The sequence below is a fragment of the Diaporthe batatas genome, assembly GCF_019321695.1.
Source record: "Diaporthe batatas strain CRI 302-4 chromosome Unknown Contig00002, whole genome shotgun sequence".
Taxonomy (NCBI): Eukaryota; Fungi; Ascomycota; class Sordariomycetes; order Diaporthales; family Diaporthaceae; genus Diaporthe; species Diaporthe batatas.
In genome coordinates, this window is record NW_025408549.1 from 1874893 (window position 1) to 1896626 (window position 21734).

The following is a 21734-nucleotide window of genomic DNA, read 5'->3' on the forward strand; positions in this document are numbered from 1 at the left end:
GGTAGGCCCGCAGGTAGCTTCGAACCCACCCACTAATAACCCTGCCGCCACGGCTGGCCAGGAGCTGGAGCTCGGCCGCTGACTTTACGGGGTGGGCTATAGGGGAGTTGCGGGCAGCAAGGCAAGGGAAACGAAAACGGGTCTCGGCAGGCACACACCACACAGAATTTTGACCTGCTGCCAGCTGCCCTGCCATCTCAGAGAATCGGCGGTCCAGGCTGGCAACACAGTCAATGAATGCATCAGACCAACCAGCCAAGACTCACTCGAGCCCTCGTCTCTCTGGAAGGGCCACTGGCCGGGGAACGCGACTCGCCAAAGCCCACGTATCCAAAAACTTGGGGTGACTTTACGGCCAGGTCGTACGCATCCTATCTCATCGCCTTACTGTCAGGGCAGTATCGCCACACCCTTGCACGCCCGAGCCACTTTGAGCTCAAGTCACCTTTCGACGTCAGCCCATACCTCACTCACTCTTGTCATCCCCATCTGCCAAGCCAGCCAGAGGCCAGGCCAGCCAGAGGCCAAGCCTATACTCACTGGACACTCACTCGAGCTCACCGGCAACCACCAGGACGCGCTTCTGGCGCCCGTCTAGGCCCTCGGGTACCCTGCAGCACACGAAGCCGCGGATCATGGTCCATTGGCACATGACGTCTTGCCTCCAGCCCATCTGAAAATCTACCATTGTGGATCATGGCAGACCAAACCGCAGACGGTGCTGCCGTCGCGGCAGCTGACGTTGAAACCACGCCAGCTGTCGCCGCCGCATCCTTGGACCGCGCTGATGACACAACCCACAAACGGCGAGCCGAGGACAACGCCGCCGCCTCTCCTCGCAAGAAGCCCAGGAACGACCAGGCAGAGGCGGAGACATCAGATGGCGTTGACGAGGGACAGGTTGATTCTGATTCAGAGTCAAAGGCAAGCGCCTCGTCCAAGAAGCCAGGCCGGACATGGAACAGCGGCATCACCACACAGCTCCGCACCTCTTTTGGATCCTCATCCAGGTCCTCCAAGTCGAATGCTGCGAAACCTTCACCCAAACCCACAGCTGCTCCTGACGAGCATCCTCCTCCCCCGGGTCAATTGGCCCCAGAGGTCTGCAACGAACTAGTCGCCACCGTCAAAGCGGGTGAGGCGTCCGTCCTCCCTGCAGTCAAGGAACACGAAAGAACGTGGGAATTGCCTCCGTTCAAGGCCGACTTCCAAGGCGAAACCTGGGATGACATCTTCAGATCCATGTTTTCTCAGTGGTCCGTTCACCCAGTGCCCTTTTGATAGGACGTGATTAACAAAACAAATAGGTCTACAGATTTCATGTCTACAAATCAGGCTAATGTCGAAGCGGTCGGCCTTGGTCACAAGTTTTTGACCAAGATGTACCTCCAAACACTGAATTCGCTGCCTGGCGTCAATCAGACTCTGGTCAAAGTCTCTCAGGCGCATTTGCATCGTACCTCCAAACGCAGCCTGCTGAAAAGGGTTGCCAAAGGATGGAAAGAGTCACCGAGCGAAGGAACACGCAGGAAAAACCAGACCACGGAGCAGACCAAGGTAGAGACCGGGCAAGAAAACCAACCACCGGAGGAGCCGAAGCAGCCGCCTAAGAGACAAACGAGAGCCTCTTCTAAGAAGGCCGAGTCGACACCAGACAGTGACACGGGCAGATCGGCCGACTCTTCTGACCGGAAGCCCTCGGCAGCGTCTTCCGGGCCTTCCATTCCTGACAGTTCTGTGCCTCCGCTGTCTGACCTGACTGCCGAGAAGCAGCCACCCTCTGCCACAGAGGATGATGTTGTCCCAATGTATGAGGGCCAGGACGAGGGCCAAGACGAACCTGGCAAGGACCAGAGGTCCAACAACATGTTTTCGGATCGAACGAAGGCCGAAAGCAAGACAGTCGCTCCAACAGAAGACGAGCTCGAGCAGCGCCACCGTTATTTTCCAGGTGTTACAGATGATGCTGTGTTCTGTCTCACTTGCGCCTCTTACGGCCACAACACATCGGGCTGCCCAGAAGCAACCTGCAAATTTTGCCAACAAGACCATTTCTCCTACTCGTGTCCGTCTCGCCAGAGATGCACAAAGTGCAAGCAGCTTGGCCATGCAAAAGCTTCTTGCAAAGAGAAACTTGCAGTGGCTGCAGGTGAAGGCTTCATGGAATGTGCTTTTTGCCAGGCCCAAGACCATCAGGAGGAGCAATGCCCCGAGATTTGGGAAACATATCGACCAAACATAGGCCATATTAAGCAGGTCAGGTCAGTCCCTATTTTCTGCTACTGTTGCGGGGCGGAGGGCCACTTTGGCACGGACTGCGGCCTTGCCGATCGCAAATTGCCGCCTAGCGCGACGTGGAGCAACGCAGGAGCGTCTCTGTATATCGATCCCGCGAGCTTGGAGGAAGCTATCGCGTTCAGGAACCCCCTACCAGGACCCCAGGCAGACTCAGCCCCTGTCATTCCGGGTCGGAGCATCAAGCCACAGTCCCACATCATATTCGAAGACAGCGGCGACGAGGATGCCTCTGGCCAAGGGTTTCTCAGGGCACCGGCTTCTGGGCCCCGACGCCAAGGTCAGATTCAGATAACGTCGAACATCAACTTTGGGGCCCCGGCCGGCCCTTCGGCTCAGAATGGCGGTGCTGCCCAGCAGGACTCTTCACAAGCGGGCAAGCGGCGAAAGCAGCGTGCGGCGAATGGGCCAGCTTCTTTACCTCCCAAACCCCAGACCGCAGCCCCTGCCCCTCCCCAGCAGGCTTCTAAGAAGGGCAAGAACAATAAGAAGAACGGCAAGAACCCCCAGCAGAAGCAGCAACAGCCACCGCTACCGCCAGGCCCACCTCCTGGTAGCAGAGGCTGGCGCCCCCCGGAGTTTCAAGCACGAAGTAGTAATAGCTCACGAGGACGAGGGGGCTTCAGCAGCCTGGGTCGAGGCGGGCGGCGGGGCGGCGGACGAAACTGAATGGGTCCCAGCAGTGGGCAGTGAGTATGCACAAGCGGTGTAGCAATGTGGATCCGGTGGATACGCATTTAACGGTGCGCCTGAGCAGCAAACAGGTATCAGGAGAAAGCCATCGTGGGTTATTGACCCGTAAAGGAGTGCTCCTGATAGTGCGACGTCCACTGACGATTGCCAAGAAGTTTTGGGTGGCAGCACATGCCATAGAATTACTTCTACGAGAGCGTGTTGACGTGACTTATTATTGTTTGCTTCGTTGAGGTGCCTGTGACGACCCCGGGACCTGCCTTCGATCTGACCGTAAGAAAATGGTCAAAGCTTGTCAGGTCTGGATTGGGCTCGCCATGCGCCTACCAGGCAGCTTCATGGAGCTGTGCTGTGTGAGATAGACCAGCTATCCTGTCAAGCTCTAGAATCGTAAGAATACACGATGCCTCTTGAAAAGGCGGTACGACATCGAGAGAGATTTAATTGCGGTGGATTGTTCTCAATTAATTCAATCGCATGCAACCTTGGATTTTAGCCGAGAGGGGGGAAGGGGCACATGCTCGTCCACTAATAAGACTAGCCTGCCTGACACAGGAAGCCTCCACAATTTCCCCACGGCGCTGCGCCTCCAGCCGCGATCTTGAGCTTAACTCGACGACGTCCCTGAACATGCGCCCAGCCCGGTTGAGATTGCAGCGCGAGGACCCGCCGCCACGGCGCAAATCCTGCCATGCGTGCGTGAAAGCGAAGCGGAGATGCGACCAGAGGCACCCGATTTGCACGCGATGCTTTCAGAGCAAGACTGCCTGCCTTTACTCCTCCCGGCCAGCGCGGTCCCACGTCGCCCCAACTGATCCATCGCCTCCGACCCTGACGGGCATCCAGCCAGATGGTTCTGTTGCAGACGAGACACTCACGGATCTACGGACTTCTCGGGAACCACCATGTTTACAGCAGCTAGAGCTGCCTGAAGCTCCAGCAGGGGCTATCGACCAGTGCTACCAGGCTGCCGATGGCGCGAGCTCGGGGCTGGCTCTCGACGATCTCGACATCTTTGCACATGTAGATTTGGACCCAGATCTTTTGTTCGACTTCGCTGATGATTCGCTGCTGGGAAAGGATGTTGCATTGAGGCCACCACTTGAGGTCTCTACTGTCCAGAGACGGCAAGGTCTGGCAGGTCTGCACGCCGCTCTGGACACAAACTTTTCGTACGCTCTGGATAGGATAAAGACAGCGCCTTCGACTATGCTTTTGGAGAACCAGGCACCGTGGTGTCATCCGTGGCTATACAGGGACCATATGCCTCGAGAGATGCAAGGTAAGGAACAATCTGTGCCACTAGAGTCCACTGTCACCTAGACATGCGAAGTCCCAATAAGGACTGGAAGCTTTTTCTTTTTTTTGTTCGTCTCACAGAGCTACCAGTACTTTTCCACATCTGGTTTGGCTGATAATACGTTCAGAAGCCATCTCCGCAAGCGCCTTGTACGCATCGAAGAATACAGTCAACTCTCGCATCATTATGCGCTGCATAGAAACCAAAGTGGACGACCTTTTGAACTTCACATCAAAACCAGTACCCCTGGATGCCCTGGCACGCACACAAGCCCTGCTCCTGTATCAATCCATCCGATTCTTCGACGGTGATGTTTTGGCCCGATCATCAGCCGACGCAACCTTCGACGAGCTGGAGTCCGCAATCCATACCCTTCACGACCACGTTTCATGGGATGTGGCGAGCGGACCGGGAACTGGTCAGGCCATGATCACGGGCGATACCGGCGGGTCTTCCCGGGCGGCCCAGCCCTCGCGGCAGTTCTGGAAGTCGTGGGTGTACCAAGAGTCTGCACGGCGCACGTTCCTCGTCGCGTCATTCTTCGTGCATGTCTGGAAGATGCTTACAGGGCAGCCGCTTGTCCGCCGCTGCGGCGATGCGGATCTTAAGAAGCAGTGCTGGACATTGTCAGCGCATCTATGGGAAGCGCGGGACCCGCTCGACTTCGCGGCTGCCTGGCACGATAGGAAGCATCACGTTGTCCGTAGGGGTATGATCCGGAGCATCATGATGAATGCTGAGCCAGGCGAAGTGGAGGCATTTGGCAAGATGATGATGACCGCTGCCTTGGGTGTTGATGAGACAGAGGAGTGGTTGAATTCAATGGGTGCAAGGCTGTGGTAGACCCGAGGGTCTACGTCGTGGCACACCCAGTTGGAAACCCTAGCTTGGTCTGCCAATAAGTATCAGAAACCTACGCCTTTGGGACGTGGGTGCATCCATTTTCCCTCTGGCTGACTCACCCGCGTGTTTTGTGTGGACTTCATTGCTGGGCACAACAGTATCGAATGTCGGACTTGGTCAGAACCGTACTGCTCATAGTTAATCAAAGATGTTGAGAGAATCAAATGTATTGGCCTTGCGTCAGCCCAATTGGTGGTCTCAGCCTTTCCCGGTAAATCTTGAGAGTCGCTTCTTCTGGTAGGTTATGGTTGTATGTGTGATATCATCCCTATACTCTGGACGTCCGGCTCAGACGCTGAGGGCAAGTCATAACCTCGTTTCAACGAGGTGTCGAGAGACTGTCGACCCAACCCTGAGACTTCTTCAAAGGCCCTTCAAAAGGCTAAGCAGCTTCATTGGTAAAATTATCCATAAAAAGGCAGCTTATAGACATGGCTGAAGCGAACCTGGTTGCTAGATAGCTTGTGGTGCTTGCTACCTGGGTAGTTGACGTAACCAATCCCTGAAGGAGCCTGCGCCATCTGGGCACCCAGCCATCAGGACAAACCTTGGGATATGCCAAGGTACCCTGGGACTGGTTGGACGACTCTGGTGGGAGACTTGTCCATTCTAGGACCATGGCCAGCAAAGGCATTGGGCAGCTTGGGAGGGGATGCTCACCCAGAAAGCCTCCCGAGGTCGTGCCAGGGAGATTATATCCCGGAAGGTTTTTCAGAAGTTGGGCATTTGGGCGCGTACCTTCAACGGTCGAACGTTTCAGTCAATTCAGCCCCAGAGAGCAGAAGTTGCGCAATGGTCAGCGAGAGTATCTCTATTGGACAGAAACGAAGTGAAGATGACCGATGACAAGCAACATGTAGAATCCTGACTTCCGGGTGGCTTACGGAAGTTACCTAGGTACCTAATCTACGCTAAATAACCATGACTGCATTCCCAGGTGATGGGGAGTCAATTCACACAATCATTTGCATGCAGGGGTTAGAATGGTACACGAAGCCAACGCCTTGATTCAAGCATTGAGTACCGATCCTCCTTACTTAAGTACCTTCCGCGATGGTTGGAAAATACTAGGTGTGCCCTAAGCCCATGCCAGCAATGCAAATATTTATACAAGGACAGTGGTATAGTATTTCTACTTAGGTCTATCTTTTAGGTAGTTTTATTTCTAGTCTTAATATATATTAAGTATATATAGTACTTTTATATAATTATAAAATTAAAAAAGAAAAATAAGAAAAAATAATATTCTTTATTTATTAATTAATAAGTTTAATTTTTTAATAATAATAATTTTAAAATTATTTATTTTTTATATTTATTTAAATTTATTATAAAAGTAATATTATTTTAATATATAATTTTAACTTTTAATATAAAAATAATTAAATAAAATATATTTTTAAATAAAAAGTTAATTTATTAAAATAAAATAAATAGAAAAAGGAAAGAAGGTCCTTATAATAATAGCTACTTTTATAATATTTAGTGCTAGAGTTATATATATCACCTACTAGTAGTAAACAATTGTAGATTGCTAGCATAATAGTGTTGTGGCGGAGAAAAGCTCACACCAAACCAGTTGGAGAGACTCCCTCTCCACCTCCAGCCTCTTCACACCCCGCCGTTAGTCTATCACTCCTTAAAGCCCACACACCCATAGCTTCCGGCTAGCGACTACTAGTACAATGTTAATTCTGAAAATTTGTGACCTCACGGGTATCCTTGCACCGCGACTGTCGATCTGTCGAAACCGACGGCGACCGGTGACGCAGCCAAGCCATCTGTCATACATCAGCTGATATCATCTGGCACTTGTGATGAACGGACAGAAGTATTGTCGGCGTTGTCATTTTCAGTAACTATCCTATTTGCACATTTGCACAACGAGAGAAATAAATAAGGTGAACTCCTGAAACCCCTTGAAAACCCTAATCCGATGTCACTTAGGAATATTTGAAGGCAGCCGATCCTTTAGCTGCGCTCATCGCCGCTTGTTGGCCCAGTGCCTGGCTTGTCATGGTCCGAAGCTCAGGTTGTGCAAGAAGCTTGTAGCGATCCTCAGCGAGAAGTCTCTGAGTGGTGATGCGGTCTGGGTAGTTCCGCATGAACATGTTGGTGAAGTGTGTTCCGTAGTGGATGCCTTCTTGAGGCTTCTGGCCATTGTTGTATCCCTCCAGGGGCTTTACGACAGCCTGGAAGCTTGGCTCATGGAAATAAGCGAAAGCGAAGCGGTCCCTTGTATTAAGTCCGACTTTGTGAGGGGTTGATGGCAGGAAGGAGTCGGTCATGTACTGCATCATGTCACCTGGCAGATGTTAGTCGATGGTCAACTTCGTGTACTTGTATCTTGCCAGTCTGATGTTGCTTACCTGGGAATACTGTGAAAGTATCAGCGACGGGAGGTACGTAAACCCAGCCCTCGTCATCTTCCTTCATTCCCGCGGCGCTCTTCTCCCAGTTCGCATAATTCTCGCCTTGGTAAGGGGGACGGATGAAGAGTCCTCCGACATCATCTTGAGCAGCAATGACCAGCAGACCGTAGTCGGTGTGACTTCCGATACCACGGCCTGCTTTTCCCTTTCCGTTCGTCTTGTTTGTGGGAGGGAACCTGTGGTTGAGTTAGTCACTGTTCACCGAATGATTGAGAGTTATTTGAGAGCTTACCGTAGGACCCTCATGTGGTGCCAACCGTCCTGTGTGTACTGCAGCAAAGAGCCCTTGGGAACACCCAGGCCGAGCTCGGTCAAAGCCAGGAGCTTCTCACCAGAGTCGCCGAGGTAGTTCATGTAAGACTTCATGGGATCCCGCATTTCCGCGTCCGGCCAAGGGCATGGCCCATGGCACGGCCACTTCTTAGCCACCCTATGCTCCGCCAAGTCAAGATCTTTTGTGACGGTGAATATCTCTGAGTAGTCCGCAATGCCGTCTGTTATCTCCTCACCCGAAGCAATGTATCCAGCATAGCTTTGTGAGTCAACGCAGGCGGCTTTCTCATTGTGGGGCTTTGCGAAGAACTTTTTGCTGGCGTTCTCTGCGTACTTGTAGATCTCCCGTTGATTGCTATTCATAGCGATCTGGAAGATGCCGTCGCGTTTCCAAGCCTTGATAATTGCTTGCCCCATCGCCTTGTCACCGGGCGATCCGGTGACACGGTCCGGGAGGTCGAACGTCTCTAGGCTCCCCACTGTGGCCTTGTGACCAGGGGGCATGGTGGCTCCGGCGTCACGGATGTGGGTATTGTGGACTGTGGCCATGGCCCTAGTGGCCAGTGGTCGCCCAAGGGGAGTGGCCAGATGCCTGGCAGCTTTTGAGAGGACGAAAGGCATGATGTGATGATTAAGAAACTTGGGTATGTGTCTCGGTGAGTTTGGTGTGTATCTTGGTGAGCTTGATTGAGTATGAGCTACTCTTCCCGATTATGGTCGTGAAGAGCCCCCTTATATAGAGATGATTCTCCCCAGCAAGAAACCTCGCCCTCCGAACTCTGGTCGATATTCGGGGATTGTTGAACCCCGAACATGAACACAAGAGAACATGCATTAGGATGTTTCAAGAGGATGGCACCTCGTGTTGGACGGCGTCACCGTTGTAAGAGGCATCCATTGGCAACAACCTTGGAACTTGGCGATCTCGGAATTTAACCAATTGAGGCAAGGCCGACGATGATGGCAAAGGCTTCCAAGGTTCGGTATCTACCATCCATCGACGCGTACTGCTCGCGTACTAGTAGATCCTAAACAAGACCTATTCAGTATAGAGAGCGAATTTAATGTCCTCGCAGTCTCCCAGGTGCTAGTGTGTACATATAGGTTCTGGTGGGATGTCAAGGGCTGATATCAAACCCTTGACGACCTACTTCCAAAACAACATAGTGTACACGGCTATGGAGACATATGATGGATACTAGGATCCATTTTTTAAGCTCTTTCTGAGGATCGGCGGAGCCGGCGTAGGCGCCCCGTTTTCTTGGTGAATAGATATCCAGTTCCTAGCCTAGCCTTAGGGGGATTCTCGGCGCGTTGTTAGATTATTGTGGGGCATCATATAGTCTGCTAGCCTTACTCTACTATGTAACGGCAGCTACGGCTCGGAATGCGCGGCGAACGGAATGTGGATACCGGGTTTGAAGCGAGCGACTTAGTCCGGCCTCAGCGGTGTACTTTTGGAGACTATGTTCAAGTGTAAGAGGACAACGGTGGAATTACGACTCGCGATCAGAGCCGTTCTGCCCGTATGAGTCGACTGAGACGGCGACGATTCATCCACTCTCGGGTCGTGAAACCACTCACCTATAGCTCATTAATCTGTCCCAGCGTGTTTGATCAGTCTTTGGTCCCAAAAAAACAGAAAGGTAAAGATGCTCCCTGTCATGCCCCAAGGCCTTACGCGGAGGAGTACGCGGACCGGATTCAAGGTCTATAGTAGATGTCAGTGCATTGGGCCTAAAGTTGTCGACCTTATGTGCAGCTGAAGAACGGAAGCACAGATCCTGAAGTCCTACTTAGAGCCTAGGGCTACTAGTACGTCGCCGATTCTGGGTACTGCCTTGGAGGTTCTATCTATTTGGCTCGTTGAATGTGTCTTCCAAGGATGACTTATTCATCTAGTTGTGCAAAGAGGGGCCGCTAAAGTTCTCGTAGTGTCCTTCCACGCGAGGAGTGGGTCTCCAGACAGGTTGGGTTAGCTGAGTAGCAGTGTCGTTTGAGGGGCCGAGACCCTGCCAAGGATGTCAGGGAATGGATTACCTGACCGCAAGAGCCCCGAGTCGGGTCCGTGGGTGGCCTTGCTGATGACTCATAATACGGCTTGGTTATATGGGGTCAATTGTGAGCATAATGAAGAGAAGATGTCAGGTTGTGATCGATCATCTGTTTCGGTTGAGCTCGTGGGGAGTTTCAAAATGTTCTACTCGTCCCGTACTCGGCATAATCCGGAGGGCCAAGACAGTCGGCGAGATTAACAAGGCTTGGGTCAACATGACCTGGGATGTCGTCGCATACCCACTAAGCTTTCAATGTTGCCAAAACCTTCTAGGGCTGTTATTGGGTTTACCCATACAGATTTAGTTTCCGCCCAAATTAACGGGCCAGACGGGTGCGAGTCCGGTCTGTTGGGAATGTTATCAGCTTGGTCGTTACACAACAAAGCCGCTTTGACTGCCATGGGTTTTGGGCAGGACCGTAATTTGAAATTCGATACGTAGCATTAAGCTCTGCTAGGCTCTTAGTCAGAACTTTATCTGGTCGCTTCTGCAGAGACCTCGGGATGGCGGGTCGCTTCAAGGCCCGTCGAGTGAATAAACTAATGCGTCATGTAGTCTAGATCTCTTCTAGAAGTAGGTTTCTAGATCTTTGGATCGTACTCAGGTCGAATACAAGCTCGAAACCCACATGAACGGTTGTGGCATATCACCTCACCTGAACCCTGAAGGATGAGTACTCAGCAGCGTTTCCGGTTAGCTCGCGCCGGCGGACCGCGCGGTGAATTTACAGTTCATAGGACGGCGAAGCCTTCAAATACGCGCCAGGGTAATGCCCCATCGTGCTGGGATAAGAATCTAGTTGTTGGCCCTGTCTCGAGTCTTTCCAGACAATGTTCGCCGGGATCAGTAATTACGTGGTCAATCCTCAGAATCCTCTGGTTCAGGTCATTATCTTCCAGAAAGGCTTCTAAAAGATTGCGTGAACCTTACACTCCTTACCGCTCTTTTTCTCGTGACACTAATCCCATCGTGGTAACGGCATTGCCTTGTGCCCGAACGAGAACTGGCATCTGTCAGCCTGGGAACCCTTTTTTGTTTCTCGTCGGGCTGGGCCGGAGCGCGCCGCAAGCGATTGAGCAAATTACTCCTGCTTGGCCCGTGGTTACAACATGATTCAGTACCCACTTAAGTACTTAGGTAGGCATCTAGGTACTTGAGTAGTCTGCGACCCGGCGCTCCCGTTCCGCAACGAGGAAGCGCTACTCATTGAATGGGACAATCATGCTAGTGTCGTCAGGCACGAGAGACCATATGAGATATTCTTTTGACCGTCCTTGGGACAGACAGGTACCTGATTTTTTCTGCTATGCTTCTGTCCTAACAGCACTTGAGTTCCGAGATTTTCGCGACCGAGGACTTGGCTTGCACACGCACAAAGTAATTATTCTGCTGTCAAGATAAATGGACTATTTTCTTTACTCGATTTGTTGATGCCATCCTTGACCGAGTCTTTTCCAATATAATGACGTCTAGATCAGACTGGCAGTGTTTCAGGAGATGCCTATAAAGTGTTGATGTTCGGCTGAGTCGAAACTCATGCCGTAATAGTCACCGGGGCCTTGAGAAGTTGTTGGTGGCAAGCGGACTGTGCCATATTGAGCAAGACTCTTGCCATTACCACATCCCTTATTTCTGTACCTTTATCACTCAAAAGGGAGATGGCGCAGGCCAGGAAATTCGATGTAAGTACGAGGCGCCATGTATGTCCCCGGACGTATATGGAATAGAAGCGAAACTAGATAAATACAAGAAGAACCTTGTCTACGGAAACGACTGACTGAAGTTTTAACTAAGCGCTGCTTAGCTGTCGATTGCATTCCGCGGAAGACTTTATTTAAAGTGCGCATAGACTCTAATGACTTGGCGAACGGCGCCATCAGCCATGGCCACATGTGAGGATGTGCGCAAGTCTATACCTACATGTACATACTCCAAGATCGGCCTTTGGCACAGTTGTTGATACGTAACAGGTAACGTCTCATCGACACGATGCTGGCATACTGCCATCAAATCAACCATGCATGTCCTAGCCTCACAGAAAGCAGGACTGAAAGACTGTAATAGATGCTAATGCTTGGACCGAGTACGAGGAGAGCACAAATCAGGGATCTGTCGTTGCACTACTAGTACTTAGGTAGTCGCATCAATGACAAAAGTTACCAACCCTACCAAGGTCTTCTCGGGTGTCTGCTGCCTAGTGCCTGCATACGTAGGCAAGGTAGGTAAAAGCCAGCCAGGTGGGAATTGGTCAACTAGGAGACCACTGGCGCAATGCTTATTACCGGCGATCTGGGTCGGCCTCGTTCTAGGCCGGCTAGCGGTGCTCATCAACTTTAGAACTTACACTAGTTACTGTCATCTGTTCTATTTGGCCATGGCATTTTCCGGTCTATTTTGCCATGGCATTTCCTGGTCTATTTGGCCATGGCATTTACCGGTCTATTTGCCTTTGCCATTTACCGGTCAAGCTTATGAAACCAGCTAGATGGCTCACGCGCGCGCTAAACAGGCTACCAGGAGTTTACATTTCTCTGCGGCGGGGAAACATACGGCCTTACGGTACTGAAGCATTGAAAGCCAAGTTTCAAGGCTCTCGAGTATGCTTGTGTCGCGGGGAAGCACCAAGCGGCTCGTGGGCGCAGGTTCCAAGGTTGTGGGGAAAAGATGGGGTTCCGAGACCTGTGTGTCTAGGTACCTAGGTACATATACATATGTAAGGAGGGAAATCGACTGCACCGCTCGCGGCGGTTGTTGACGACAGGATGGGACAAATTCGCCACTGCAGCGTTGCAGGCAGACAGCACTGGCAGACTGGCACTGGCGGAAATGCAACGCTGGGCTCGACCACGTGCACGTCTGTGCAAGTTGGGCCGATCCGGACGCCACACATGTGTGCACTGCAGAGATCCAGGAGATCCTCAGGATCCTCTGATGACAGCGATCAGCATGCAGGAAACTCTATCTGTCAGTGTGTCACTTATTCATAAGGATACCTAGGCAACTAGGTAGGTATGCCGGACGACGGGGACCGTCTTCAAAAGGCCCAATTGCCGCCGCCCCATCCCGATGGGAGACGTGCCAGCTCTCTCCGCACCTTGGATCCAATAGTGTGGCAGGCCGCCGACATGGTTGCAAAACCATACCTGTGTGATCCGGGGCCAGGGGCGGATCGCATGAAATTAGCACGTAGCATCCAGTCCATCCTGCAAATGCGCTGCTGAGTCTCCCAATAAATACTGTCCACACGTGTCCGCATTCTGCCAGCGCGGTGCCTTCTTCAATGTTCGATCAGTTGACTATATTCTGCCGATCCAACCCTGATTAGGGCGTCACACAGAGTTGCATTCTCGATCGCGCTGCCCAAGTGTCGTTGTACGTGCAGCAAAGGCGGAACCTTCGCTCAAACCGGCCCCCCTCCAGTCGGCCTGTTGACAGCGTTCGACAGCTCGCCAAAATGGACGAGAATCTCGACGAGAACACCATCCACGAGCTAGAGGAGGTCCTTCACACCAAGATCTACCCAGGGACGGAGCTCATGCAAGATGTGGGAACTCACCATTTCGTCAAGGGCAACAATCGTGCCGTTCTTGTCCCTCAGCCATCCGACGACCCCCGTGACCCCCTGAACTGGTCACCTTTCTGGAAGGGTGCGACGATATTCTGTGCCACAGCTGTCTCTTTCAGCCAGAATCTCGGGCCCCTCGCCCTCGCACCCATGTTCGGGAACTACATTCAGTTGTACAACCGCAGCCTTGCAGATGTGGTTCAGTTCACTGGCGTTGCCATCCTTGTTCTGGGCTTTAGCAACTTCATCTGGGTGCCCATGAGCACCTGCTTTGGTAGACGCCCCGTCGCAATCTTTTCCATGGCGATATGTGTCATTTCCTCCATCTGGAGAGCGAGAGCCAAGGATTATAATAGCTTCATGGGTGCTTCGGTTCTTAACGGGATAGGCGCTGGCCCTTGCGAGACTCTAATGCCTCAAGTTATTGCGGATGTGATTTTCTTGCACGATCGTAAGTAGATCCCCTCGCCTGTGATTTCGCTATCCGTGCCCACAGCCTTCGGATCTCCCAAGCACGCGTCAAAGCCCTGGATCGTGAGGTCCTGTTTTTCTAACGGGGGACGAAACAACAGGTGGGAAGTATCAGACACTTTACTTCAGCTTGTACTTCGGATCTCTGATGGTTGGGCCGATCATCAGTGGTGCGATGGCTGAGCATACCGGTGTGGAAAGCTTTTGGTGGTTCAACACAGGAATGCTGTTATTCACCCTGATTGTCTGCATCCTCTTATTTCCAGAGACCCGCTACCACAGGGCTTGGGAGACAGGCGATGCGCCGAAGCCGCCCCCCGTCAGGGACCCAAAGGCGGTTGTCGAAAAAACGAACGGCTCACTCCACGAGAAACATAGTGGCACTGATCAAGAAGAAGGTCTGGGAGCACAAGTAACCCAAGCAGAAACGCAACACAGTACAGCCACTGGCGGCAAGATTGCTCCTACGGAAACACATGTCGACCCGTGTCTAGGCCGAGGTAGCCCCGGGAAGAAGCAATTCTTGCCGTTCCAGCCCTACCAGGGAAATCTGTTCCGCGAACTCTGGCTGCCCTTCTACCTACACCTCTTCCCAATTGTCGAGTACGCCGCGTTCGTCGTCTCATGGAGTGCTTCTGGGTTCCTTGTCGTCAACCTGTCTCAGTCTCAAGCCTTCGCTGCTCCGCCGTACAACTTCTCGTCTCAGACTATCGGTCTGTTCAACCTCGCAGTGCTTGTTGGTGGAATGGTCGGACTCTTCACTTGTGGGCCTCTCAGCGACTGGGTGGCAGCTTATTTGACCAAGAGAAATAATGGCATCCGTGAGCCCGAGATGAGACTCGTGGCCATGATTCCGTACATCATCATCATGATCATTGGCAGCATCGTTACTTCTGTGGGCTACGACTATCACTGGCAGTGGGAGGCTATTGTTATTGTGGGCTACAGCTTCCTGGGATGCCAGGTCGCCGCCCTGCCAAGTATCGCCTCGACATACGCAATTGATAGTTACAAACCGGTGACGGGGTCGTTGTTCGTGACCATCACGATGTGAGTATCAGCCCACCCTCTTGACGCAAACAGACGCCCGCTGACCCTTAAAAGAAACAAGAACCTTTGGGGCTACGGCGTGTCAAAGTTCTTGACGCCATGGGCAGAGGAGAAGGGTTTCATCCCACCTATCCTGACGAACATGGCTCTCATCACGTTCTTTTCCTGTTGCGGTATAATCTTCTGGTTCTTCGGCAAGAAGTTCCGGGGCATTACGGCAAATTCCTTTGTACACAAGCTTTAATAGGCGACCTCTTTTCCAGGCCGCGGTAGGGGAAAAGGTACTGAGTTGGTGGTAGTTAGCAACTTGCTTGGGTGATCGATTGGGCTGGTAAATTCCTAGGTACTCGCACGTATGTGTGGAACTCGACTGCGAAAGTGCCGTCACGCAGGACATGTATATTGAAGGGGTTGGCAGGGTCTATGGGCACTCACTAAAATTAATACCATCCATGCCTGGCTCAGCAGGCTTCTGGGCAGTTGTTCACACTTTCCGCTCGAGTGCGGTGGGGCTGGATGGAAGAGCCCCGAGCCGGATCGTACCCAACTAGACCCGTATGATTACGCACGCATTTGTGCTCTTGGTAGACTTCCTCTCTCTAACGGCTCCAGGGACCCATTGTGGAAGAAGGCGCGGTCTTGTAAGATACCACCTGGACATCCAGTATTACTAGTAGGTCAGGGCTGCCTCCTTGGCCGAGAGTCAGCCCACGCACATGCATCTAGATGCATCGAAGACGGGAAGGAGTGAACTTCAAGTTGAATGTTATTGAAGTACTTGAGCCAGATTGGGTCCTGTCCAACTCGACTCTTCCAGTGTCCAATGCTTCTTCTTTTTCCCTCTCCACCTCTCTAGCATTCGTCAACCAGAAATCACTTTGAGCATCAGCTGCGTTCCGATCCATCTCTTCACTTCTCAGTCCGTCTCACCGCAGACCCGTTGGACCCAAAAACTACGGACAACACTTATTCTTTGATCTGTACGGGTCTTCACCACTGTCTCTACTGTACCACTTGCAGTTCGCCCATTTGACCTTGGACTTCTACCCTTGCTTCAAGCCTTCAAAATGCATTCAGCGGCTTTTCGTCTCCTTTTTTCTCGCCCTTGTTGTCACCCGCGCAGTCGGCTTTGACAGTTTCGCCCAGCCCTTGGCTTTTGGAGTATCCCGCCTCGTCGTCAACCCCGACACAGGTTGTCCCCTTGGCGAGGTCACACGTCCTGGTGAGCCTAAATTTGAGCTTGGGGAGGCGTCTGCTGAGGAAGAACGCGAAGTCTGCGACACCAAGTACAACAATGCCGTAAGTACGGGCCCATGACACACGGGCACCTTCCCGCACCAACATCCCTGGGCTGGCTTCGACTCACTGACATGCGGCTCTTGCCAAGCAAAGATGGTTTGTAAATCTGAGGAATGGAAACTGAAGAAGAAATGCGAGCCTAAATCGTGCTGGTTCTACGATCCGAGCTTTGGCAATGAAGCCAGCTGCTTCGATCCGACCGATCCTGAAACCAGCACAACCAGAGTCCTCACCTCCTCTGAGACCAACCTGGAATGTTCCGCGATGTTCAGCATCGGTGCCAACTGCGGCTTCGATCCGGCGCTCGAAGGTGCGATGAGTTGTGACACAACTTGCACCAATGTCGTATGTGAACACCCACCACTTGGTATGTGACTACAGATTTATTTTCAATGGCTGACCCTTTCACAAACAGGGAATCTGCCACAATGGCGTCTTCCTGTTGAAAAGCCCCTGTTCCCCCGGCCGCTGTCAGTGGAGGGGAGAAATTGGGCAGCCGTTCTGTGTTTGATCGTGGCATACATTGGGCTGTGTCTGGGTGTGGAGATGAGTAGCATTTGGCACACAAAGTCAGTGGTATACGTGGCTTTGATGAGATCGCATTGCTAGTAGAAGGCTTCTGGCCAGATCATCGTTTTCCTGTATTCTAGAATTCTGGTACAGCCGGACAACCTACCGAGTCGTACCCAAGTCTACAAAGCAATAAACCTGGAACTTCTCATCTCCACAGCCGGCTTCCATACCTGGGTATGAAGCTCTCATGCCCGAATTTTCAGTGATTTGCGTAATTACTGAGAAAAGATAAGTAGACTATTCGCGAGCGGGGGGGGGGGGGCGGGCTCGAGAGCACCTGAACCCTCACAGGTGCTGAGCTGCGCAGGCAAATGATCCTTGTGAATTTTCAATCGGTTTGAGGAATCGGTTCATCTATTTAGGTCCAAATTGCGAGATATCCTACAAGTACTGAAGAAGGTCTGCTCGTGTGACAGAAATTAAACTGCAATATACGACCTGTGCTTGCCCGTCTGGAGCACACGGGAACGATTTAGATAGCAGTTTCCTTTCTAATCCCTTGACACATAAAATGTATATGGCGCCTTCATATAATAGTAAAGGCTTAAGACCCAACGTTTTTTAAAAAACAAATATAGTGCTAATAACGGCATAGAGAGAATATAGTACAACTATGGACACGTAGCCTCAGCTTTGTACCGCACAGGCAAGGCTGGAAGGCATCGCTCCTGACAGCGCCGCTCACTAGAAAGCCAGCGAAGCAGTCATACGACGAGACTAAAATAGTCTCAAAATAGTCCCTATAAGAAGAAGGGTCCCACAACGTGAGACCGAAACTTGGCTCTTCCCCATCAATACACTCAACAGCCACCCAAATCTACCCTCGCCAGGTAAGCCAAAAACACCATGGTCCCCATCCCAAGCACATAGCTAACAGAACGATTGAGATAGTCATATCTATTGTATGATATATCCCCCGTCCACTGGCAGGTTCACACCAGTAATCCAACTCGCATCGTCGCTTGCCAGCAACACAGCGACTTTCGCAATATCCTCCGGTGTGCCCACCCCGCCGAAAGGGTGCCTCTCAGCCAGCATCTGCGGAGTCGGTCCGAAAGACGTCGTCTCCTCCAAGATAGCTGTCTCGGTGAACCCGGGACAAACGGCGTTGCAGTGAATGCGGTGCGTCGCGTAGTCAAGGGCCACCTGCCTGGTCAGGCTTGAGACGGCGCCTTTGGAGGCACAGTACGACGCTGGAGGCATCTAGGTCAGTGGGGCCGTTGGTACCATTGCAACAATCGCGACTTACGGGCCCAATGTGTTGCTACCGTCCCCATGATGCTCGACATGTTCACGATCCAGCCCCGGTCCCCGCTGCCATGGGGCTCCTGGGCCAGCATCTGCCTGATGGCGAACTTGCATCCGAGGTAGACGGATTTGGCGTTCACTCGCATCGTCAGGTCCCAGACGTCATCTTGCTGCTCGTGGATAGGCCCCATGGATCTGGCCTCGGGTGCTATACCGGCGTTGTTCACCATGCTGGCGTCTGTTATCAGCGGCCCAGTGCTCGTTCGGACTCGTTCTAGCGAGCCTGGTCTCAAGTGCTCTGTGGGACCTACACATCTAAGCGGCCAAATGTCATGACGGCGAAGTGGACTGCATTCTCGACGGCGGCTGCTTCCCCGACGTCGGTCTGCACAAAGGCCGCGCTCCCAGGCCCGATGAGCTCGTGGGTGGGCCGGGCTTCGGGCGCCGCCTGGGCAGATGGATCCTTCAGTATAGCAACGCGGGGTGCGGGTGAGAGGTCAGCACAGATGACCTTGGCACCTTCAGCAGCATAGCGGAGTGCGATAGCGCGCCCTATCCCGGAGGAGGAGCCCGTGATGAGAGCGACCTTGTTGGTAAGGCGGTTGCCAGTGGCCATCTTCTACCGAGAAGACTGCCCTGAAGGCGAGAGGACTGTTTAACCAGATTGGAAAGATAGGAAGTCGTCTCACTATCTGCAATTGCTAACAAATGTGCTACGTTGTTTCCTTGGGGTACCGTGGAGTTGCCAACCCCCCGCTTCATATTTACCCAATGTTGGGTCCGGTTGGAACCAGCTGGTGAGGGGAAAGCGGGCAGCCCAGCTTGGTATCCACCGAGCGTGCTTGAGTGCTGTGGAACGCTCAAGAGCATGAAGCCCGCGAGAAAGTCATGGCCTCGGTTCAGGCACTCACGGAGTGCTGGCCATGGTGACTTTTCTGTGCGACATGCAAAGACATCCTGACTGTTCCTGTCGAACGCAAGTAACAAACGACCCAAGAAGTGTGAGAAGCTAGAGGCTGAATTGTCGACGTAGAAAGACCCGAGTTGCCTGCATATACTGGCTCGTGTGCTGGTGGAAGTCGATCGGGCGAGCCTGGTGATATGTGACCAAGGTACAGAGATCCCGACGTCAAGAGCAAGACAGCATCGAATCACATGAGCCCATGCTGCCGATCCCCGATCGGGGGGGGGGGGGCTCTTATCTGTGCAGGCAGGCAGGCAGGCAGGCAGGCAGTTAGTTGGAGCTCACCCGGAGCGATTGACCGTCTCTCACAGGCCGGAGTGGTCAGGTGGGAAGGATTGTCCTGATTGTGTGGGAGGCTCCCGCGGGTTCCAAGGTTGGCTGCATCGGACCATGCCGCATGGGGCAGACGCCATGAAAGAGGCTGCAGGCCGCGAGAGTGGAAACCATGACGGTATATGACGGACATGCAGAACGATGGCTCGGGTCCGACGTTTCGACATAGCGTCGTGTAGTCTGGCCAGTTGGTGCTTGAGGCCGTTGAATGTATGCCTGATGCTGCTCACGTCAACGGGAGAGATGACAGACACAGACACAGACAATAATGCCCTCGGTGACATGCTGCTGTAAGTCAGTGTGGGGAACGAGCGGTCAGGGCCACCCCAGCTCCTGGAGCCTGGGAGCAGTTGACCTTGGATGTTTAGGAAGGTCCATTTTAGGTCCAGTGTCTGGGGTGGTCTGGGGTGCTGGGGTGTGTGCACTTGCAGCCCATGAAACCTGCCACCGTTTTCCACCACACCACATCAGAATCCCGATCCTAATCTTAGTCCCCCCAGCTCGTTTTCTTTTCTCGTTCACGTTCATAACACAACTCCCCGAGCTGGAAGGACTCCGTCTAGAGCAGCAACAAATCCCTGGCCCGAGCTCGTCCTGCACCGACTGGACCACGACCGTGACCACGACCACGACCACGACCACGACCATGACACGATTATCAGTCTACGGCGTCTCGCTCGCCGTCTTCATTGCTGGTACGTAATCCCAAGCCATTAGCCCAGCCCATACGGCGCACTTCCCGCTCGAGCCCACCCTCCCAAAGAGCTTGACACTCGCTCCACCAAGGGAACGACCACATTGCGAAAAATTGCAGTGCTCCTCCTCTGTGTCGAGGTTCACCTGCCATTTGGAAGCACTGCTCGCGGGGGGAAGCTCTGCCAGAGGTGTCCGTGTCCCTGACCGTGTGCCCCGCGTCGGGTGACGGTCTTAGCACTCAGCCTGCACGAGTCGCAGCCCCGAGCAACATCGTCATATCATGTCGTCACCGGCGTCAACCGCGCAACGGGGACTACAGCCCACGACCGCCTTGCCGCACCTTATCAATATGGCCCGACACACGCATAGCTGACCTGGAATACCGCCAAACAGCATCGGCATTGACCCTCACATCCATCCTCGTCCCCCACTGGGTCAGCATGGACGTCGAGTCCCAAAACAGCGACACCCTCTACTCCCAACACCTCGGCCTGCACCACTACTGCAACACCGCCCTGCCCGACAAGCCCTGCCGCACCTTCCCCGACGAGGAGAAGGACTGCGACCCCAACGACAGGTACTTCTGCTCCATGTGGCGCACCTCCGGCTTCCTCATGAGCTTCGCCACCATCGCCGAGCTCGCCACCCTGGTCTGCTTTGTCGTCGCCATTGGCGGCGGCCAGGTCAAGAGGGAGTATGGCTGGAAGGTCCTGTGCGGTCTGCTGAGTGTAGTCTCTGTCGTGCAGTTTGCTGCCATGGGCTTGATTGTGAGTCTTTGCCTCTCTTTCTTTTTGGGGAGGGGGGGTGGAAGAGTTACCCCTCTGCGAAAACCATGGCTCATTGCTTGCTGACCGCGTCATCTCACATGAAGTCCTTCCTCTACGATAACGACGAATACTTCTCCGTCCAGGGCTGGCGGCTCGACACGTCCTGGATCCTGTGCACCGTCAGCGCCAGCGTGGCCGCTGTCTTGGTCGGTGCCTTGGCATCGTGCGCCTACTTCCTGCCACCAGAAGACGACGGCTACAACTTCCTCGACGACCCTATCGATGTCTAGTTTCCAAACTCATGATGCCAGCGAGCACGGTATTCCTGGGGAATCGACTTGACTCGCAGGCTTTTGTTGCCTTCTTCCAATCACATTAGAGATATATATACACGGGGCGTTCCGGGCATTACAGGACCACGGCATTATTCGTTTTCTTTCCTCCTTGACGGGAATGACTTTTCTTCTTCTTTTTTTGATACCTTGAAAGTGAGTTCTTGTTTTCTGGGCAGCAGAGCAGGGTCGGCATTTGAGGTCAACCATGGTTTGCCACATTTTACATCTGGACGGTCACCTAAACGGGTGTCCATTGCACGTAACTTTGACAATATTGAACATAGATACAAGGGCCGAGGCCATAGCCTGAGGCTGCAATCCAAATGTCGAGTTGCATATTTTTTTTTGTTTCGGATACGGTCTACAAGTGCCACGAGGAATTCTTGATGTCATTGTGTCTCCAGCTGCCCGTGTATGCACGAACTAGTGTACTAATCGCAACGTTTGAGTTTCGGGAGTTTGCTTGTCGTGTTAGCTCCC

At 52.8% G+C, this 21734-nt stretch overlaps 5 protein-coding genes across 5 annotated transcripts; 3 read left to right on the forward strand and 2 right to left on the reverse strand.

The window, feature by feature from the left end:
• The first annotated feature begins 163 nt into the window (after nucleotides 1-163).
• KVR01_001571 (uncharacterized protein) lies at nucleotides 164-3493 on the forward strand. The gene is made up of 2 exons (XM_044789499.1): nucleotides 164-1256; nucleotides 1308-3493. Exons 1-2 carry the CDS (start codon nucleotides 697-699, stop codon nucleotides 2962-2964), a joined length of 2217 nt encoding a protein of 738 aa, XP_044649526.1. The 5' UTR covers nucleotides 164-696; the 3' UTR covers nucleotides 2965-3493.
• Nucleotides 3494-7134: 3641 nt separating this feature from the next.
• On the reverse strand, nucleotides 7135-8517 carry KVR01_001275 (uncharacterized protein; the record flags this gene model as incomplete). Its single annotated transcript, XM_044784991.1, has 3 exons — nucleotides 7135-7496; nucleotides 7561-7799; nucleotides 7856-8517. 3 exons carry the CDS (start codon nucleotides 8515-8517, stop codon nucleotides 7135-7137), a joined length of 1263 nt encoding a protein of 420 aa, XP_044649230.1.
• Nucleotides 8518-13084: 4567 nt separating this feature from the next.
• On the forward strand, nucleotides 13085-15480 carry KVR01_001171 (uncharacterized protein). Its single transcript, XM_044783083.1, has 3 exons — nucleotides 13085-13969; nucleotides 14091-15039; nucleotides 15094-15480. The coding sequence occupies exons 1-3, from the start codon at nucleotides 13408-13410 to the stop codon at nucleotides 15281-15283; spliced, it is 1701 nt and encodes a 566-aa protein (XP_044649126.1). The 5' UTR covers nucleotides 13085-13407; the 3' UTR covers nucleotides 15284-15480.
• Nucleotides 15481-17468: 1988 nt separating this feature from the next.
• KVR01_001932 (uncharacterized protein) lies at nucleotides 17469-19258 on the reverse strand. Its single transcript, XM_044783414.1, has 3 exons — nucleotides 18471-19258; nucleotides 18161-18390; nucleotides 17469-18104 (listed from the first exon to the last, which is right to left on the reverse strand). Exons 1-3 carry the CDS (start codon nucleotides 18773-18775, stop codon nucleotides 17809-17811), a joined length of 831 nt encoding a protein of 276 aa, XP_044649887.1. The 5' UTR covers nucleotides 18776-19258; the 3' UTR covers nucleotides 17469-17808.
• Nucleotides 19259-19847: 589 nt separating this feature from the next.
• Nucleotides 19848-21716, forward strand: KVR01_001297 (uncharacterized protein). The gene is made up of 3 exons (XM_044781371.1): nucleotides 19848-20151; nucleotides 20546-20919; nucleotides 21024-21716. Exons 1-3 carry the CDS (start codon nucleotides 20103-20105, stop codon nucleotides 21207-21209), a joined length of 609 nt encoding a protein of 202 aa, XP_044649252.1. The 5' UTR covers nucleotides 19848-20102; the 3' UTR covers nucleotides 21210-21716.
• The last annotated feature ends 18 nt before the right edge of the window (nucleotides 21717-21734 follow it).

Excerpts from the sequence above, each read along its gene's own strand:
- KVR01_001571 (XM_044789499.1), top strand. The coding sequence starts at position 697 with ATGGCAGACCAAACCGCAGACGGTGCTGCCGTCGCGGCAGCTGACGTT. Across the intron at positions 1,257-1,307 it reads AGATCCATGTTTTCTCAGTG|GTCTACAGATTTCATGTCTA; the intron begins GTCCGTTCACCC and ends CAAAACAAATAG.
- KVR01_001171 (XM_044783083.1), top strand. The coding sequence starts at position 13,408 with ATGGACGAGAATCTCGACGAGAACACCATCCACGAGCTAGAGGAGGTC. Across the intron at positions 13,970-14,090 it reads TGTGATTTTCTTGCACGATC|GTGGGAAGTATCAGACACTT; the intron begins GTAAGTAGATCC and ends ACGAAACAACAG. Across the intron at positions 15,040-15,093 it reads TTGTTCGTGACCATCACGAT|AAACAAGAACCTTTGGGGCT; the intron begins GTGAGTATCAGC and ends GACCCTTAAAAG.
- KVR01_001932 (XM_044783414.1), bottom strand. The coding sequence starts at position 18,775 with ATGGCCACTGGCAACCGCCTTACCAACAAGGTCGCTCTCATCACGGGC. Across the intron at positions 18,391-18,470 it reads ACATTTGGCCGCTTAGATGT|CATGGTGAACAACGCCGGTA; the intron begins GTAGGTCCCACA and ends AACAGACGCCAG. Across the intron at positions 18,105-18,160 it reads GGTAGCAACACATTGGGCCC|CGTCGTACTGTGCCTCCAAA; the intron begins GTAAGTCGCGAT and ends AGATGCCTCCAG.
- KVR01_001297 (XM_044781371.1), top strand. The coding sequence starts at position 20,103 with ATGACACGATTATCAGTCTACGGCGTCTCGCTCGCCGTCTTCATTGCT. Across the intron at positions 20,152-20,545 it reads GCTCGCCGTCTTCATTGCTG|CATCGGCATTGACCCTCACA; the intron begins GTACGTAATCCC and ends ACCGCCAAACAG. Across the intron at positions 20,920-21,023 it reads TTGCTGCCATGGGCTTGATT|TCCTTCCTCTACGATAACGA; the intron begins GTGAGTCTTTGC and ends TCTCACATGAAG.